This window comes from Triturus cristatus, chromosome 1_2 (assembly GCF_964204655.1).
Source record: "Triturus cristatus chromosome 1_2, aTriCri1.1, whole genome shotgun sequence".
Classification (NCBI taxonomy): Eukaryota; Metazoa; Chordata; class Amphibia; order Caudata; family Salamandridae; genus Triturus; species Triturus cristatus.
This window is the reverse complement of record NC_140580.1, coordinates 84,078,938-84,100,032: the sequence shown is the minus strand read 5'-3', so window position 1 is coordinate 84,100,032 and position 21,095 is coordinate 84,078,938. Positions and strand designations below refer to the sequence as shown.

The following is a 21,095-nucleotide window of genomic DNA, read 5'->3' as shown; positions in this document are numbered from 1 at the left end:
TAAAAGATGTCAAGACATATGTGAATATTGTAAATAATATAGACTTGGATAGAACGTACAGAAAGATAAAAAATACGTCAAAATTCCTGCAAGAAAAGGGAAGAACGTTAAAACATTTCTGAGAGGGAAATACGGTGCAGCTAGAAAGGTCTTAGACTCCAACTAGCAAGGAATTCAGTAACAATTTATGAAGAGTATCTACAGAAAATAAGTACACACACTCAAGTAAGTAGATATGCTAATTAAGAGAATAGGAGAGCGTAAGGGTAAATAAGGAAATACTTACATTCAGTGATATCTTGTTGACAGGTGAATTCCAGAGTGTTATTTTCAAAGAGAAAGAAAAGAAATATAGAGGAGAGGCACAGTGCCAGAAACGAAGGGTAGGTTAAGATCATAGGAGCAGAATAAAAATTGGGACACAGTACATGTAGGATAAATGTATAACTTGATGCTTGATTTTTAGATTCTCTCAGTTGACACGCAGTCTGCGGATAGAACCAAGAAGCAGACGTAAGAGAGAAGACCGTTTCAGGACCAGTCTCTTCTTGTTTAATATTTTATCCACTCCCCTTTCCCCCCCGGGGGTAGATTTGAGGGTCTAGATATTTAACTGGCCCGCAGAAATATCCTTGAAGGGGAGTTGGGAATCAGCATCTCTGTTCCTGTGCAAGACATCAGAAAGAAGAATCTCGTGGCCTTGACAGACGTTCTCGTATCAACCCGCTGCAGACTATCCTCCGCGTTTGAAATGCGCTGTTCCATCTCGCCAATTCTCACCCCCTGCCTGTCTAGTTTGGCTGATATGTGGTCCATGCGCCCATTGAGGGACTCCATGTTGTCATTTATCGATTGCAAGCTAGTCTCGATAGCTGCTAGGGTTTTCTCCAGAGCAGTCAGGCCGCAGTGGTATTGTCCAGCTCTGAATCAGAGGCAGCTGTTTGTTGGGATTTGCCAGATTTGCGCAAGTCAATATTAAGGCTTGCCCATCTTTGCTGGTATATGTAAACTCCGGTTCTCATGCTCCTAAACAGTATTTTCAAGTCGCTGATTGTCACCCCGATATGGCAGACCCTCCACTCACTTTAATCTGCCAGAGAGCAGGAAAGAACGGTGCGCACAATTAGTCCCTCTGCGCTTCGCGCACACTGCTCAATAGGTCACTCCTCTCACAAAGGCAGCTATTAACAGTGTAGGGATCAATGTGACAAACCCTTCTATTCAGGAGCTAAGAGAGTCATGCATTGTTATGAAATATGCGTGAGTCGCACTGGGCAGGCCCGACTCACAGCACCGCCAAGCCCCACTAGGTCAAACTGCGCACTCCTAGTCCCAGTACCAGACGCGCGTGCGCCTGGACAGACATGCAAGGGGTCTACCGGGCTCACAATCCAGCAAGGGCTCAGTGGAGGCACAACAGCGGGTCCGAGAAGGCAGACAGACACGGGAACCGCACTCAGAGCAGCCAGAGGTAGTGTAAGCCCCAACAGCGCAGCTGCTCGATCGCTCAGGCCCCGCTGCAGTCCAGAACATGTATCCTGCCAAGCGGCGTCCCCCACACTATCGCGCCTCAGAGACACACCACAGGCCAGGTCACCAATGCCACGGGTATGTGTTGCAACTCCTTCCCTGCTCTGCCCATCGTGGTAGCGAAGCCCCGGCACCCCTCGCAGCAATACAGCCACCCTAGAATGCTTCAGTGCAGCCAGATATTGGGACAGGATATGTCACAGCCCCGCAGCATGCACCCACTGCGCCAGGCCGCACTGCAACACCGGGCCACGATCAGCAGCGCTTCGCTGGGTCCCAGCACCTTCCGCCCACACCTCACAGCGCTATGGCCTCGCAGGATTACCTCAGTACGGCCGGCTTTGGGATAGGATATGCTGTGGCTCCGCGGCTCGCATTCATCGCATCGGGCCACACTGCGACACCAGGCCTCAAACCATAGCGTCTCAGTGGGTCTCGTTACCTTTCTCAGTGTCATGACTGGTGACGCCCAGGGGGAAGGATTTGATGTGCAAGGGTCCTTGGCGTCGTTGCCCCACTGTCCCCGGGCAAGCGCAGCAGCACGCACTCCTCACCGCTCCGCGTTCGCCAGCCCTTAAGCCAGCGACCTCACGTAGAGAGCTGCCCTGGGACCGCAGACACAGCGAAGCGGTCGTCGGCACAGGCTGCACTGATATTGACCGACGGAGTCGATGGTTGAGAGGAGTCAGGGCAGTCCAGCCAAGCTCCGGGTCCCAGCAGATTTCGTGGCAGCTCATGAGGCCGCCATGTTGTCCTGAATGCGGCGTGATCACTGTCACATCTTCCGTCCGTCCTGGTCGGTTAACTGCCAACAAACTCTGCCAACATGTCGCACAGTGTGGGTACGAGAGGCACCATAGCTTTTACGACTCAGATGGCCGAAAGGGAGCAGGATTGGCAAAGGATAATTTTGGTGGCCGGCAGAGCTACATTACGGTGTGGCCATCTTGCCGTGCTCCGAGCCACGCCCCCGAATAAATAAATAAATAAATAACATAAAAAAATGCATGTTTTATGCAGCAGGGAGAAGTAATACTGTTGTTCAGTGGGGCTTTTCTTACAGAAATTAGTGCTGCAAGAAATTGGGTTATTAGTTTAGAGGGGTGGAGGCCCCACTCAAATAATAAATACATTCCTTGTCATGGTGAGCCACAAAAGTCATTAAATAAACCTGCGTTATTCCTCTGGTAGCATGGCACAAAACAAGCCAGGCTTCACTTAGAGGCAATGTGTAAAACTATTTATGCAGCACTCAAACAGTAATAAAGTGAAAACACAACAAAAGAAAAATCCCAAACCAATTTAGAAAAATAGACTAATTTTTCAAAAATAAAATGATCCAAAATTGAGAAAATCCAAGCACTTGGATTATATTTTTCAACTGGGGAAAAGTCACAAGTTCAAGCTACTGCAATCAAATGTGGGTCTGACAAAGGGCCCAGGTTAGTCCTTCTGAAGAGTTACAGTCTCAAGTCTTCCCAAAAAGTTCTGTTTGCTTTAGCAAGGGCTGTGAGAAGGCTCTGTAAGCGTGAGGAGAAGGTCGGGCGTCACAGATTGGCACTGTTGTAGCAAGAAAACCTGGTAATTCCTGGAGCTTCGCGGTGTTGGTCATCCAAGGCTGTTGTTGTCGGTGTGAAGTGCAAGTTTTACATTTGTGGTTGTCAAGGATGGTTAATGTCACAGCAAAGATCAGGTTTTGCTTTAGCATTGCGTTGGTGATCGTCGCAGGTGGTTAATGTTTGGTGAAAAGAGGTCACTTTGCGGTCAAAGAGAAGCCCAAAACCTCTGTATCTTCACCTTTTCTTCAGGAGGAGAACACTGTGATGTCAGCCAAGGGTCCAGGACCTGGGGGGCAGCTTTTGGTGATCAGGACTCTCTCCAGTAGAGGCCTGCAGCAGGGCTCAGGCTGGTGCAGGTGAGACCAGTTGGTGCTGTCAATTGGGCAGTTGCAGGAAGGCCTCTGTAAGCTTGTTGAGTACCTGTAGCTCAAACGAGAGGTCAGGAAACTGTAATTATCATCTCCCTGGAGAGCCAAGGTTCAAGTAAAGCAAGTCCAAAATTCATTCTTTAGAAGGCAGGGCAACCCTTCTTCTTAATCTTATATCTTCCACAGGTCCAGGAGTGTTTTGATGAGAGGTTCTGAAGATACCACATTTATACCTGGTGCCAGTCTTTCTGCGGGAGATTCTCTGGCCTACTCCCAAATTTAGTTCTGGTCAGTTCTTCCCCTTTCCCCGGGATTGACTTCAAACTGTCCAGGGTGACAAAGACAATGTCAGGCCTGGTGTCAAATTCCTTTGTGTGCTACAGGCAGGGTCTTTAGAAGTGTAATCAGGGCAGGGTACAACTCCTCCCCAGCCATCCTCTGAAGAAGACTGTCTCCATTAACGTCTAGGTCTCTTTTGCCTCTATAGCACAAAGCAATAGACACAAACATCACAGGAACATCATTCACAGTCATGTGAGCCACAATACTGCCAGAAAGGCACAGTTAGTTAGGGAGAAAACTTCCAACTTTCTAAAAGAGCAAAAGACACACAGATGATGTACGGAATGCAGAGCAAATCAAACATTTCCCCCCTGTCTTTTGCTTTCTCGCCCTAAGTACACTGGGTATTTCAAGACCTGGGTCCCCTGCTCATTGCGCCACTGGATTCAAGCTAGCGTGGCTGATAAGGGGTGATGCCCCAAAACTGGTTCCAGGATGCTTGTTTCCAGTTCAGAGAGGACCTGTCTTGGCAGTTTGGGCCGGACTGTTGCCATGAGGCACAGTGTGAAGACTGAATTGCATATGGCTGGGTCCAAACTGGGGTGGTGTGGTGAGCAAAACAACGATGGATTAAACCCAGATCTTTGTGACTGGGGGTGAATTTTTGCATTGCTCAGCATTCCATCCATCATTTGTTCCTTTTGTAGTATGTTTCTCTAAGTGGGAAGGGTATGTCCCGATGTGGGACCCATGCTTACTGCACCACTGGATTCAAGCTAGTCCGGCTAATGAGGGGTGATGCCCTGAAACCGGTCCCAAGATGCTTGTTTCCGGTCCAGGGGGGACCTGGCTTTGCAGCTCAGGCTGGACTGTTTCCATTAGGCACAGGGTCAAGGCTGATTTGCATATGGCAGGGTTCAAACTGGGGTGGCGTAGTGAGCAAAAAACAATGGATTAAACCCAGATCTTTGAGACGGGGTGAATGTTTGCATTGCTCAACATTCTGTCCATTATTTGATCCTTTTGTATTTTGTTGCCCTAAGTGGTAAGGGTATGCCCAGACGTGGGTCCCGTGCTCACTGCGCCACTGGATTCAAGCTAGCCTGGCGGATCAGGGGTGATGCCCCGAAACCGGTCCCATAATACTTGTTTCTGGTCCAGGAGGACCTGGCTTGGCAGTTCGAGCTGGACTGTTCCCATGAGGCACAGGATCAAGACTGATTTGCATATGGCTGGGTCCAAACGGGGGTGGTGTGGTGAGCAAAAGAACGAAGGATTAACCCCAGATCTCTGTGACTGGGAGTGAATGTGTGCATTGCTCAGCATTCTATCGATCATTTGTTCCTTTTGAACTTTCTAAAAGAGGCATTTTCAAAATACTGAAGCAAAATTTGGCTTTACCATTAAAGAGCGCTTATTGAGTGTAATAGAGTAATCCAGCATTAGTCAATGGGAGAGATAGCTTAAAAATTGTGACAAATGAATGTAGAAGTTTTTCACTGTCAGGACATTTAAAATTTGAACTCATATGATCTGCTTTTTACATACCATACTCCCAGCCCTAAAAAATAGATAATTACAAGTTAATTAAATGTACAAATCAAGTGCAGGCCAATTTTAGCATGTTGTTGGAGAGAGCACATGTACTTAAAAGCTACCAAACATTAGTTCAGTGAAGGTAGGCGAAGAAAGGTAAAGTTCTGGAGTGACCCTCTAGAAAGGGCCAGGTCCAACAGTGCCAGTGAGGTGTTCAGAATACAGTGGCACAGTGAGCCCGGGACCCAAGTCTGGGCATACCTCGCGCACTTAGAGTGAGAAAGTAAATGAAACACAGTTGATGGATGGAATGCCGAACAAATCAAAACATTAACCCCCATTCAAGAGATTTGGGTTAAATCCATCATTCTTTTGCTCACCATGCAACCCCAGTTTAGACCTGGCTTGGAAGTTCAGGCTGGACTTTTCCCATAAGGAACAGGTTCAAGACTGATTTGCATATGGCTGGGTCCAAACTGGGGTGGTGTGGTTAGCAAAAGAATGATGGATTAAAACCAGATTCTTGTGACTGGGGATGAATGTTTGCATTGTCCAGCATTCCGTCCATCAATTGTTTCTTTTGCATAGTGGAGAGGATAGACTATGTTATTGAGCAGAGAAGTGAGCTAATTGTGCAGAATAACTGCTGGAGGTGTGGCCGTAGAGTTGTTGATGTCTTGGTAGTATTATGATTTGTTATGTCTCATACTCTTAAGATTGTTGTAAGGCCTATTTGTAGTTATCAAGGCTCTTTTGGTCCTGGGCTTTCATTCCCAGGTTGTTTATCTTCAGAAAGGGGTTGCTGAAAGTTTCACAAGAAAGACGGCAGGCAGCCGTAGGGGAGAAACTGTGGAGAACAAAGTGAACATTAAAACTGTTGTTTTAGAAGATAAAAAACATCCTTTTTGTGGATATGACTAAGGTAGTAAGAATTAAGTCAGTTGTAAACTTATATTTACTTATAGACATAGTAGCTTTTAGTTGCTGGGGAAATATCCTCAAGAGTGATGTGGGTAAAGGGGCTATTAGAAAGGGAGCGATCAATGCTGCGAGGGAAATGAGGTGTCAGCGAAGTTAATAAAAAGGGTTGGATTCAAGGCATTGCCATGGTAAAATGTGGGAGCAGATTGGTTCTTGTAAAGTTAAGTGGATATAACAGAGTTGGTTAAAGAATATATTCATTTGGTTGCTCTCCCGATTTAAACAGGGTTTTCTGAGGACTATGGGTTTGTGGGGTAGGGTAGCATTAAAAGGGATACTTTATGCTTTGAAGAGTGAAATGATTGAATCGGAGAAAGTTATAGTGCAAACATGTGTAGTGCTAAGGGTGCACAGTGTGCACCATGGACCTGAAGAAGGTGGTCCCACTTTGTGGCTCATGATGTTAGTTTTTGCAGACCATGCCGTACAAATATTGATGTACCTGAGCAACACGTTATAGAATCAGTTTTAAACAACCCTTTCAAATGAAGAGACAGCCTCATGGCCATCCATCCTGTGAAACACCGCTTGCCATGGCTTCTGCCATTGTTCTCTCCTGAGGGGTCTAGCTTCCCTGGCTAATCCTGTGCCCATGGTGCACAGCGAGGACGCAGGAGTGAAGACACTCTCTGGCTGGAAACACAGAGTCAGAAAACATCTCCAGCACTGAAACAAATCCTTCAATAATTCTAGAACCAAGGTTTGGACTGCCCTCCTCCCCAACAACCCAACTAATCCAACATTCTTCGTGGAAACAGCTAAAAACACATCTGTTCCATGTGTTCCTGAGAAGATCACAATCCAGAATCTTATGTCTCTTCACTCTCAACTCTTTTTCTGATTTCTGGTATTATTAATAAACTGCAGCCCCTCCTGTACTTCACCCCTCGGTTTATTGTATCATTTTCTTTTTATCTGTTGAATGCACACTAATGTGTTTTAGGTATATACATAAATAAAAAAGATAATCAGCTTTCTAGGACCATTTGACCTCTAAAGGATCCAAAGTCTAAGATGAAATAGTTACCTACCCGTAACAAAACACCTGCATTGAAGTCTTTATAACACCTTCCTACAGACCACTCACCAATCTAAAATGGGGGTTGGGACTTAGGACCGATCGTGAAAGAGGTCAAATGATTTAGGGGCAGATTTACAAGGCTCTTGCAACACTTTTGCGCCGCAGTTGCATCACTTTTGTGACGCAGCGTAAGAAATGCAGCCAATTAACAACAAGCGTTACGTTGTAAAGCCCTGCATCACATTATACCTGAATCAGGTATAAGGTATGCAGGGTGGGCGTTCCCAGTCAGGCAGGAAAGCCTTGAAAAGTGATGCAGTGAAATCTACAAGATTTCACTGCGTCACGTCTAGGACGCCACTGCGTCAAAACCTTAGGCTTTGTTGAAGCAGGTATAAGGAGTGACACGGTGTAGTGGGAATAGGCCTCAAAATGCATTGCTGGAGCTGCGTCATGCTTGCGACACGACTCCAGCAATGCGTGACTTTTGCCCCAACGGATGCATCAGAATTTCTGCCTCATCTGTCAATCATTGCGCCATGGTGCACCGTATTGTAAATACGCCGCATCCATGGTGGCGCAAGGGTTTGTCAGTGTGGCGCAGGGAAAGTGACGCATTTCTAGAGATGCGTCACTTTCTTGTACATTTGCCCCTTGGGAAGTCATATAGTAAACAGGGATATATGTGAAAGTTTTCTGATATTTCCTTTTGTAAAGCCAGGGAATATTCTAAAAGTATATGTATAAAATGTCTAGGCGGTGGAGTTGCTTTACATGTGTGTTATTTAATGAGAATAATGTACAACCATGAAGGCTCTAGAATCCAAGCTGCTGAGAAGGATTAGTGGTTTTGAGCTTATAAAGAAAAGATACGAAGCCTGACCTTGGACGTGTGATATATCCGAGATTAACATATGGGGGCATTGAAAAATAGGTGCAGTGTTCTGCGCCTCGGGTTTTTTGGGCTAACATTTATAGTATTAAATGCACTTATTTTATGTTCTGGAAGCATGAGCTTTCATGAGAAGTCCAAAAAAGATTCCAAGAAGTAAAGCTTGCATAAAGTTCCTTTACAACCAGAACATTTGACTGGGCTTCGGTGGTGTCTGTGAAAGTTAGGTGCTGGATAGTCTCAGCAGTTGTTGTCAACCATTGATTGCAATAATGGTGCTACCTAAACCACCGGCCAGCCCTTTCCTGTTTAAAGGCCTCATTGTTACAGAGCCTCTGGAAGGAGTGGAAGAGGTTTTGTGCATGAGAAGACAACAGAGGATAAGAGGTCAAGCAGATACGGGGTACGGCTTCAATCTAAATGCCTCACTGAGCTAAGAGGACAACTATGATTGGCTAGCAGGACATTCTATAGGAGGTTCCTGCAGGAGAGATATGCTGTCTCCCGTCCTTGGAGGTACATTGTATTGTCTCTGAATGATAAATACTACTAGTTTTCATGTTCTCCTCAATGCTAATGTCTGTGCGGAAAGAATTGTTGCTTTTTAACAATTAATTTTAGCAATCGTAAGGATTTCTTAAAGTCTTACCTTTATCATGCTGTTTTATGTCTATCTTTTATGTAGTTTTGCAGACCGTGTTGGAAAGTACTGAGGGTAAGTACATTTCTGGGTTAGTTTCAATTAATTGCATGAGTTAGTTATTCTGGGTTGTGGGGGTGGCAGTGTGAATTTGAGTAGGTGGACAGAACAATCTTCCTAGTTACATTATGTTATTTCCTTTGACAAGGTTTGATGCTATCTGTATGCATGCGTTTGTATCTGCTTTACAAATTACTAATCCAGAAAGGGATGTGTGCTGGCTCCAAAAGCACTTTGGAATCTAGGGTTAGATGTACAAAGCCATTTTGCGATCGCAAACTATATGCTGAGCAAACTTACAGGGTTTCCACGACTAAATAGCGTGTGAAATCCATTTTTCGATATAAGCTTTTCTGCATCACAAAATGCAAGCAGTCAACTCACAGGCCGTGACCCACTGGGATGCTCCAACTGCAACTGCTCATCCCTGTAGATCACTGGCGGCTCTCCCCAGAATGTTCCCAAATGGAAGGCCTTTATTTTACAACAGCACTGGTTCCTGTAGAGATCACTGGCTGTTTAAAAAAAAGATGTTTTCGTTTTAGAAAGCACCTATAAAGTTGGAGGTCTGCAGTGCCTCACAGGAATCTACCCCTGCACTGGCTGCCAATCGCAGGATGTACCAAATTGTAACTTCCCTCATTAATATGGCATTTGCAGCTCTCTGTAAATGGACAATTTGCAATGCAACCTATTATTACATAGATCGCAGCACAAATTGAATTACCATTTGAAAATCATTCAGAATGCAAACTACACTGGTGTGGAAATCGGAATGATTCATTTGGCCCTCATTTTTAGGTCTTGCCTACACATACCCGCTGCGCTGTGCTACAAGACTATTGTTCACATTTCACTGGGCTTACATCTTTTACAACATCATTAGCTGTTTTCGTGGTCACTCTCATTTGCAATCTTTTGATTGCTTAGCTTCCATAGGCTTCCATTCCTTTCTTGTGTTAGCTCCTTGGTAGAGCATGCACCAAGTACACGTGTTCTTCCTCATCTTTGTCCTTCCTTGTCATTTTAAAACACACCATTCCCTTTTATTTTATAAACACTTCAGTATTATTTCTGGACGTGTAATGTGCCTTCCTACTTTTTACACAGGAATACAGCGTCTAATTTATGTTGCTTTCACCCTATCTGTCATCTCTATTGATGATTTATTAGCTTCCAACCACAGCTGTACTACTCTCTGCTACTCCACGCTACAACTTTACTCTATGCCACTTCACTCTGTGCCACTCTACTCTATGGTACTCTACTCTGTCACTCCAGTCTACCATCCTCCACTCTACTTCCTGCCACTATACTCAACCCCACTACATGCAACTCCACTCTATGCCACTCCCCACTACTCTGCGCTAGAGATTGGCGATCCGCTGAAAGCTCTAGCCAGGCTCGAACCTAAAGACTGGCTCAGCTTGAGGTCCTATTGGAAGCTCTAGCCCAAAACAAACCAAGCTGTCATGTGGCTTCAGCATGTCACCCTCCTTCTACCCAAGATGTGGCATTATGGTCAGAGCTGCCAACTTTGGAACTGGTGAACCAGTTTTGAATTTCTATGTTGACTCGATATACTGTGGTTCTGAGCAAATCACCATATCTCCACATGCCTATACACAATAATTGTGGGAATCTGTAATGTAAATTGTGTGATCTCAAGCAAATAACCTTTACAACGCAGTCATTACATCGCAGCATCCTTTACATCTCATGTCATTACAACACAGCCATTACATCGCATGTCACAACAACGCATGTCATTACAACGCATGTCAATACAACGCAGGTATTACATTGCAAGTCATTAAAACGCATACCATTACAATGCATAGTACCCTTACACTATCCAACACTTACCCTACTGTTGCACTCACTGGAGTTAGAATAGTAATTTTTACCCCTACACTTACCCTACTGTTGCACTCACTGGAGTTAGAATAGTAATTTTTACCCCTACACTATCCAACACTTACCCTACTGTTTCACCCACTGGAGTTAGAATAGTAGTTATTACCCCTACACTATCCAACACTTACCTTAAATGCAGTGTAATGGTATGCGTTGTAATGGTATAATGCAATGTAATGGAATGCTTTGTAAAGGTGGTTTCTAAAAATGCAATGTAATGTAAAAGAATGTGTTGTAAAGGATGTTGCGATGTAAAAACTGCATTGTAAAGGCATGCGTTGTAAATGTATGCGTTTTAACGTCATACATTCCTTGCAAATATGTGAGTGCAGAATACTGGCTGTAAAAAAAACCTTTGGGATTGATTTAATAGACTATAATGCTGCTCATTGCTAGATCATGTCTAAAAACTATCATATTTAGTAAGTACCTCTCAGTTCAGTGCTATGATGTGACATATTAATGTCAAAGCTTCAACATGTTAAAGAAAACAACGCTTTGGAATCTTGAAGAGACGTTATCATATTTTACATGGTTTGTGTTTGATTTACATAGCAAACATTTTCTGGTCTTGGCTCGTGCACAGGCTTTAAAACAAGAGCCAGACCCTTGGCTTGGCTCTGGCTTGGCTAACACTGCTAATTTGTTGGCTCGTGCCCCTCTACTCTACGTCACACCATTCCACTCTATACCACACCACGCTCCACCTCTCCACATTACTCTACTTTATGCCACTCTATTCTATGCCACTCCTCTCTAGGCTACTATACTCTACGTCACTCTACTCAACCCCACTCTACTCCATGTCACTCTACACCACTCTCCTCTATGCCACTCCCCTCTACTCCACTCCACTCTATGCCACTCCACTTTATGCCACTCCACTTTATGCAACTCCACACAATGGCACTCAATAGAACTCCATGCCACTCCACTCTTCGGCACTTCACTCTAAACCACTCTGCTCTATGCAACTCTACTCTGTACCACTCCGCGCCACTCCACTCTATGCCAATCTACTCTACGCCACTCCACTCCATTCCACTCTACCCCACTCTACTCTATGCCATTCTACTTTATGCCAGTCTACTCTACTCCATGCCACTCCACTCACTCTATACCATTCCACCGTACACCACTCCACGTCACTGTACTGTATGGCACTCTTCTCTACACCACTCAACTTTATACCACTCTACTTTATGCTACTCCCTTCTACACCACTCCACTTTATGCCATTCTACTCCATGCCACTCTTCTCCACTCCACTCCACCCCACTTTACTATACGCCACTCTACTAATTTTACTCTAAGCTACTCAATTCTCCAGCGGAAGCGCGCTGTAGCGAAAACAGCATTTCTACACTTCTGTATCCTTTATTTTTAAACCTCACTGGCGGCGCTTGAATTTTTACTTGTGTGCTTTTTAAACTTGAAAATCTGTAGGCACTGCAAGCTCACCTGTACATCTCTAACACCCGGTAACCGCATTCTCCCCAGTCCACCACGGGAATCCTTTCCCGATTGTTGTTGATGGAGGCGCGGCATATATTTTCTCTTCCGGGCTAGGGTGAGGGGGAGCAGAGTGTCATTGGCTGCTAATCACCTGTTCTGCAGCATAAAATCGAAATGCCACACGCTTCGCGCAGCAAATGCGCGCCAAAGGCAAGCCCGTCTGCGCCCATCCGCGGCCGACCGGGGACAGGGGCCACAACCCCTGCCCGTTTCGCCCAGCATCCTAGGAATTATAGCCCCCAATCCCTTATCAGTTTCAGAGGAGCGACCCCTGCTATCTGCCAACATTCTTGGAACGTGGCAGATAAACACAACACCTGCCCACACTGTGGGTTTCATTTCAAACCCGCCCACCATACCAAAAACACCCACTGAAATATGTACCTCCTAAACTTAAACCAGACGCCCTATTCCTGACAGAGACCTGGATTAACACGGAGTCAGAACCGGATCTTATCCAAACCTTCCCTACCGGTTATCACATACAATGGGAAGACCGTAAAGAGGGTAGAGGAGGAGGCCTAGCAGTTATTTTCAAGGATTGTTACAAGTGCCGCTGCTCTCCCAACCATTTACCAGACTGCGAAAGTCTCTTTTTTGTTATCGATTTCTCCCCCATAAGTACCTTCTCGGGGCTACTTATATATCGCCCACCCGGGGTTCTGGGACTATTTCTTAACACCCTCCCCCCATTACTGACAAACTAGTATGTAGGCCGTCCAATTTTACACTGTTAGGGGATCTTAATATTCACTTTGACGATGCCTCGGATCACATCGCCAAAGAACTGACCATGAACCTCTCCTCGCTACAACTTAAACAATTGTTGTTTAAATCCACCCACATCAAAGGCCACTTGCTTGATCCTGTTTTTAGTAATTGTGCAGATCTCACAGCAGGAACCCCTTCCCCGCTCCCATGGTCAGACCACTTCCTGATCCCTCTTTCCTGGGCCATCCCCGAACCCCACTTAGTCACCAACACGACCATTCGTAGGGAGTGGAACTGGTCTAAACTTCCCCTGGTTTGCTGGTTGACGGCCCTTGAAACTTCAAGACCACCCAACAACCCCAATCCCATCCTAGCCAATGAGAACTACAACAGCTGGATCCATAACTCCCTAGACTCCGTGCTCCCCATGAAATGCTCTAAAACAAAGCGCAGCGCCACAACTGCACCCTGGTACTCCCCCGAAATACGGGAAAGAAAACAATATTGCAAAAAATTGGAGAGGAAATGGCGACTTGATTATTCCCCTTCCAGCAAAACTGCTTACAGGGAGGCAATAAAAACCTACAACACTGAAATTAAAACCTCTCAATCCACTTTTTTCGAAGAAAAAACTTAAAGCAGCTGCTTTCATGCCCAAGGAAATCTACCGAATCGCAAAAACTCTCCTCAAACTCCCTGAGGAACCACCTAACCCTATCGACGCCCAAACTCGATGCAATAACCTGGCAGATTTCTTTTTCCAGAAAATACAAACTATTTACACCTCCTTTCCTCCCACCCAGACCAACACAACCCCCACTAACCTCTCTAGTGCAGAACCCCGATCTTCAGCCACCCTGGATACCCACCCCCTCTCAAACCCACCACCCGCCATGCTCTTCTCGAACTCTGCGAGAACTTCTCTCTCTTGGACGTTGGGTGCAGGTGTAGCCCATCACACACTGACTACACGCATTACGCAGGCCAACACAACACCTGGACTAGACTTGACTATTGGCTTGTTTCCCCTGGCATCTCCAGCTGGGTCCAATCCCTGTTGACTCTGTCGAGGACTTATTCGGGCCACTCCCCAGTTCAACTGCTCCTTCGGATTCCTCGCCTGGAAGGATTCAAGCGGCAGTGGCGTTTCCCAAGTCACGCCCTTAATGACGATCTCTTTCATGCAGAAGTACGCGAAGCTATTGACGAATACTTCGCAATCAATACGGGCTCGGTCGACACCTGGGCTGTTCTCTGGGAAGGTTTCAAGGCATTTATCAGAGGGGTTGGTTTTGCGGGTGTACTCAGAGATCTCCGTACTACACTCTCACGCTTAGAGCCTGATTTATCAGACCTGGACATCACTTTAACGCACTCCACTGACACAGATGCAGCGGGTAAACGATTGGCCCTTCTTTGCGAGTACAGGGAAACGGTGGACCGCAAGATACTTTACCTTGGCAAATATCAGACCGCCAGACGCTACGGCGGAGGCGAGCGCCCGGGCTGTGTATTGGCCCAGATGCTTCGGCCCCCATACAGTAGGGCCTACATACGGAGCTTCCTTCATCCACAGACCAGTTGCTCTCCGGCACCCAGGAAATTTGTGACAAGTTTCTTCACTTCTTTACATCCCTATATACCTCCAGGGTGGGGAAGGACCCCTCATCCCAGGAAGCGTATTTGTCAGAGATTACATTGGTTTACTTGGAAAAAGACATGCAGGACTTCTTAGCGGAGCCAATTTCCGAGGCCGATGTCCTCGGTGCTATCGATACTCTACGATTCTCCTCTACCCCTGGTCTGGACGGCTTTACGAGGAAGTTCTATAAGGCGTATAAAGACCTTTTTGCACCACAACTTATTGAAGTGTACGCCGAAGCCCTCAAGAAACAAATTCTTCCCCCCACTCTCCGCGAAGCGATTATCATTCTTCTACCTAAGCCAGGCAAAGACCCGTCATTATGTGGGTCCTATAGGCCCCTGTCCCTTCTAAATTTGGATTACAAAATCTTAGCTAAGATAATTGCCAATCGCCTTTCCCTACTGATGGAATATATCATCCCCCCTGCTCAGTCCGGCTTTGTCCCCCGAAGATTGACCTCCCTGAATCTCAGGACGCTTTAATCGGTCCTACATAGGATCAACCCCGAGGTCCCAGCCGCTGCAATCCTACTGGACGCCGAGAAGGCTTTTCATTGGTTGGAATGGCCCTTCTTCATCTCGGTTATGCGCGGTATGGGAATGCTGGTTGGCTTCATTGCCACCACTGCATTATTATATAGCCGTCCTACGGAGAGACTTCGCCTGAATGGCACACTCTCCTGCCCCTTTTCCCCTCTCACCCGGCACCCGGCAGGGTTGTCCTTTGTCCCCCTTATTGTTCATCTTAGCCATGGACCCATTGACCCGGCACTTTCTGGAAAGACATCTTCACAGAGACCTACAGTTCAACACTGGCCCCCTCCTGGGCTCGCTTTATGCAGACAACACTGTCTTGTATGTCAGAGAGCCCCAGGTGAATTTGGAGCCCCTTGTCAGAGAGATCATCCGCTTCGGTCAACACTCTGGCCTGGGAATCAACTGGCGTAAGTCGGTTATCTTTCCCCTAACATCCAACACTACTTTCTGGGACTGTGAATTCCCCCTCGAATGGTGTTCTGACTCAGTAAAATATTTGGGCATACACATCCACCTGGAGGCCACCCAGATACTTTGCCTTAATTACGGGCGGGCCGTCAGCGCCCTAGAGACGGAAGTGGAAAGGTGGCTGCGGCTCCTATTGTCTATTGCCGGCAGGGTGGTAATCATTAAGATGATAGTGCTCCCTAAATTTCTTTACCTCTTCAACAACATTCCCATACCCCTCCCAGTTTCTTTCAAACGTTACGTTCCCACATTATCAAATTAGTCTGGGGGGGGCAAGCCTGCCCGCGTGCCCTGGCGAGTACTCACTCTACCATACGAGAGGGGAGGGTTCGGCGTTACGGATTTCCACTTGTATTATTTAGTAGCCCAATGCAGCTATGCCTTTGCAAGGTACCACCCTGACGCCTGCATTCCCTTTCTCCGCCCGAGGCTGATTGCGTCCTACCAGAACAGTTAGCTACTGTGTTAGCTAAGGGCATACCCAGAGACCCTAACAATATTCCGACCATCTTCACCACCAGCTGGGCATGGGATAAGCTGTGTCGTGCCCTCGGCGCCTCCACGCTGTATTCCACAGCTCTCCCTATCCCCAATGCCCGTTGGTTGCCCATCACTGGTGAAAAGCTAGTGCAGCGCACATTGGCCAAATTTGACATCTCTAAAATGGGAGATCTATACCCGAATGGCCACATCTTCTCGGCATCTGAAGATGCCCGCTTTCATGACGTCACATTTATGGACAGCTTTGTTCTAGGCTGGATTCGTTCGGCGCTTCGCGCCACTCTCCCTGGTTTCCCGATTGAACTAGACTCGCTCACACCACTCTCGCTCATCATTGAAAACGAGGGAGGGGTACACCTGATATCTAAATTGTACAAGACATGCTCCGCGATGATCCCGATCAATGACAACAGGGTTCGCAAACTCTGGGAGGAAGACTTGGGTTACCCCATTACTGACGAGCAGTGGGCTAGAAGCTGCGAGGTAACAAAGGAAGTGTCACTCAACAGCAGGCATAAAATAATACATTTCAAGTTCCTACGCAGGGTATACATTACCCCAGCTAAGACCCATAGACTAGACCCTTCCAGACCCCACACTTGCCATGAAGGCGATGCTACTCACGCTGATTTTGCCCACCTCACTTGGACCTGCCCTAAACTACAGTAATATTGCGAGGGGGTACACAGTACATTAGGCGACATGACCGAGCTGTCTCTTGTTTCCACACCTGAAGTGGCACTGCTGGGATATGTGGTTAACTTTCTTAAAAAGATCCAGAGGTTCTCATCTCTTAGCCTGTTACTAGCCAAGAGGGAAATAGCTCTTCACTGGGGCCGTCGGTCACCTCCCACTTTACAGGGCTGGCTGAACAGTCTGGCTTACTGTAACATAGAAAGCGAAATATATGCTAGCACGCTGCCCGGCTCTTCCGGTCCCAAGGACATCTGGGGTCCATATAGCTCCTTTGTGGAAAAAGCTAAGCCACCGACTCCCAGCTGGAATGGGGCATTGTACCAACAGGGGTCGGGTAATTTTAACTTCACTCTTTCCGATTGTTTGTTTTCCTATGTCTCTTGACACTTTGAATAGTTTCTTGTTTCTTCTTACGGATTGAGGTGGCTGACTCTGGGTTTGATAGTCGGGGTCTGGCATGTTGTCCTGCTGCCGGAGAGGAGGGAGTTAGCTATTGATGGCACCGGTTGGGGCCTCGGGTTTGTATTCCTTGTTTATGATCTGCTAATATGTGTGTACAGCTAAGCCATTACCTATATTAGACACTGCTTTACCGTTTTATGCTCCATGCCACCTTGCACAATTGTGATTCAATGACAGATACCTTTCTTTATTTTCGCTCTGCAATATATTAAAATCATAAATAAAGTTTTTTTTTTTTAACTATTCATCTGAAAATGCATTTATTATGGGGGTGTACCACCCCAAACACCCCCCCCCCCCACCCCGAAGCCACACCCCTGGCTGGGAGTGCTGCAGCACCCCCTAAATAACCTTGCTGGAGTTCAGAAGTTGACTAAGCAATAAGGAAGCCTTAACATTTTGTTTTTATTTTTTCACATTTTCTGTGCTTCAAAGGCAGGGGTCTAGTGGGACAAGCACTGGGACTGGAGACTCTGATAGCAACTGGAATTGAAGAGAGCAGCAGAAGCAGCAATAACGCAAGTGTTGAGGGCGCTACAGGCTTCAGCGCTGCAGATTGTGGAGACACAAAGGCGCAGCAAGGACACACGGCCCAAAGTGATGAAGCCATCATAGGTTTTTCAGCTTTCATCATTATCTGATCTGCTCCCCGTAATTTCCCATTCAGGCATGTGAAACTTTGGAATGGCCTGCCTCTTCCCTAGCTAGCACTCTACAATCTACTTACTATATTTAAGGGAAGCCATGAAGGATTGGCCGTTCCTCTCTAAAGTTTCCATTCACCTGTAATCCTCTTTCTGTTTATGTAGTGCTGTAAGCCGCTCAAAGGTCTAAGCAGTGCTCTTTTATGAGGATAAATGAAGCATGGAGGTGCAAGTAGTGAGAGCAAAGCAAGTGGTGTGGTGAAAAAAGTGAGGCACACACGTCCTGCAGTGTTGAGAATGGGGAGGGCACTACAGTTAGAAAAGTTGGACTTGGCAGTGAAATCACTAGCTGCTTATTTGCAGCATATAAAGCTACACAATCATGGAGGTAAGCTAATTTTGTGCATTTCTGATTTGTTTCTATAAATAGAATCGACCTTAAGTCTACCAACACCCTCCCCTGCTGAAACAACAGGCACTGGTACTGTAAACATTTCAGTTTTACTTTATTTTTACAAATGTATCATTATTGTTTAAGAATCATGAAAACATGTAGATATCAATATATACTTATTGTCTAATTTGTTTATTGCTAAATGTTTATCAAGCTTGTATATCACTCAATAAAAAGTTGTTGTGAATCCGGCATGCAATAATCAGTATGTTACCCACACAACTTTATTATGTACCAGGGTGGTGTTGCTATGTACAGCATTGCTTGTTCACATGCTTATTTTTTACTCAACGAATAAATAAATTAATTAAATTTAAAAATGCATGTTTTGTGCAGAAGGGAGTAGTAATACTGTTGTCCAGTTGGGCTTCTGTTACAGGAATTAGCGCCTCTAAGAAATTGGGTTATTAGTTTGAAGGGGTGGAAGCTCCACGCAAATAATAAGCTAATTTCTGGTCAGGGTGAATCACAAAAGTAATTAAATAAACCTGTGGTTCTCCCTCTGGTGACTTGACACAAAACCAGCGAGGTGTAACTTAGAGCAATGTGTGAAGCATTTATGTAGCACGCAAACAGTAATAAAGAGAAAAGAAAAATCTCAAACCAATTTAGAAAAAAAGAGTCCATTTTATTAAATAAAATTACACTAAAATGACAAAATGGCAATTAATACATTGAGTTTTTAAAGTTTTAGGTGAAAATAGTGCCCAAAAGCACGAAGCACCACTCGGGGTTATCTGCTTGCGCAGGACCGTGGAAAAGTCAGAAGTGGAGGCAGGCCACAATGGAGTGTAGGTCGGATAAAGGTATCAGGTTCATCCCACTGAATAGTTACATTCTCAAATCAATGCGAGTTCCATTCACATTTGTGGGAGCCGCAAGGAGGTCTTTGTCGGTGCTAGGAGCAGGTCTGGTGTAGCGTACGGTCGCTGTTGTAACACAAAGATCTGGTAGTCGCTAGAGTTTGCGGTGGCGGTCAACCCGAGATGTCATTGTCAGCGTGAAATGCAGGTTTTGCATCGGCGGCTGTTGTGGATGGTCACTGACACCGCAAATAGCAGGACCTGCTGGAGTTTCACGATGGTGGGCATCTCTGGCTGTCGATTCTTGGTGCAAAGAGATCACTTTGTGGTTGTTAGAAGCCCAAACCTTCTGCATCTTCAGCTTTTCTTTAGGAGGAGCATACTCTGATGCCAGCAAAGAATCAAGTACCTGGGGGGCACCTCTTGGGGATCAGGACTCTCTCCAGTAGAGGCCAACAGCAGGGCTTAGGTAGGTCCAGCTGAGACCAGTTGGTGCTGCCAATTGGGCAGTTGCAGGAAGGCCTCTGTAAGCTTGTTGAGTACCTGTAGCTCAAACGAGAGGTCAGGAAACTGTAATTATCATCTCCATGGAGAGCCAAGGTTCAAGTAAAGCAAGACCAATCTTGATTCTATAGAAGGCAGTGCAACCCTTCTTCTTAATCTTGTATCTTCCAAAGGTCCAGGAGTGGTTTGATGAGAGGTTCTGAAGATGCCACATTTATACCTGGTGATAGCCTTTGTGTGGGAGACTCTCTGGCCTACTCCTCAAATTTAGTTCTGGGTTGTTCTTCCCCTTCCCCTGGGTTTGACTTCAAACTGTCCAGGTTAACAAAGACAATGTCAGGCCTGGTGCCGGGTTCCTTTGTGTGCTACAGGCAGGGTCTTTAGAACTGTAATCAGGGCAGGGTATAACTCCTCCCCAGCCATCATCTGAAGAAGACTGTCTCCATCAACATCTAGGTCTCTTTTGACTTTATGCCACGAAGCAATAGACACAAACATCACTGGAACATCATTCACAGTCATGGATCCACAATACTGGCAGAAAGGCACAATTAGCTAGGGAGAAAAATGCCAACTTTATAAAAGAGCAAAAGACACACAGATGATGGACGGAATGCAGAGCAAATCAAACATTTTTCCCCTATCTTCTGCTTTCTCGCCCTAAGTGTGCCGGGTATTTCCAGACCTGGGTCCCCTGCTCACTGCGCCACTGGATGCAAGCTAGCCTGGCTGATAAGGGGTGATGCCACGAAACCGGTCCCAGGATGCTTGTTTCCAGTCCAAGGAGGACCTGGCTTGGCAGTTCGGGTCAAGAGTGATTTGCATATGACTGGGTCTAAACCGGGGCGGCGTGGTGAGCAAAGAACAATGGATTAAACCCAGATCTTTGAGACGGGGTGAATATTTGCATTGCTCAACATTCTGTCCATCATTTGTTCCTTTTGTATTTTGTTGCCCTAAGTGGTAAGGGTATGCCCAGACGTGGGTCCAGTGCTCACTGCCCCACTAGATTCAAGTTAGCCTGGCGGATCAGGGGTGATGCCCCGAAACCGGTCCCATAATACTTGTTTCTGGTCCAGGAGGACCTGGCTTGGCAGTTCGAGCTGAACTGTTCCCATGAGGCACAGGGTCAAGACTGATTTGTATATGGGTGGGTCCAAGCTGGGGTGGTGTGGTGAGCAAAAGAACGATGGATTAAACCCAGATCTCTGTGACTAGGAGTGAATGTTTGCATTGCTCAGCATTCCTCCCATCCTTTGTTCCTTTTGAACTTTCTAAAAGAGGCATTTTGAAAATATTAATGCAAAATGTGGCTTTCCATTAAAGAGCACTTATTGAGTGTAATAGAGTAATCCAGCGTTAGTCAATGG

The 21,095-nt window shown here is 46.1% G+C and overlaps 1 protein-coding gene across 4 annotated transcripts in view; it reads left to right on the top strand.

The window, feature by feature from the left end:
• LOC146866845 (scavenger receptor cysteine-rich domain-containing protein DMBT1-like) overlaps nt 1-21,095 on the top strand; it is a 398,665-nt gene that overhangs the window by 16,452 nt on the left and 361,118 nt on the right. For all 4 annotated transcript variants that reach the window (XM_085602310.1, XM_085602301.1, XM_085602292.1 and 1 more), the window contains exons 3-4: nt 8,855-8,884; nt 18,395-18,445. In XM_085602310.1, coding sequence (XP_085458436.1) covers nt 8,855-8,884; nt 18,395-18,445 — 81 coding nt within the window. The remainder of the gene's footprint in view (nt 1-8,854; nt 8,885-18,394; nt 18,446-21,095) is intronic.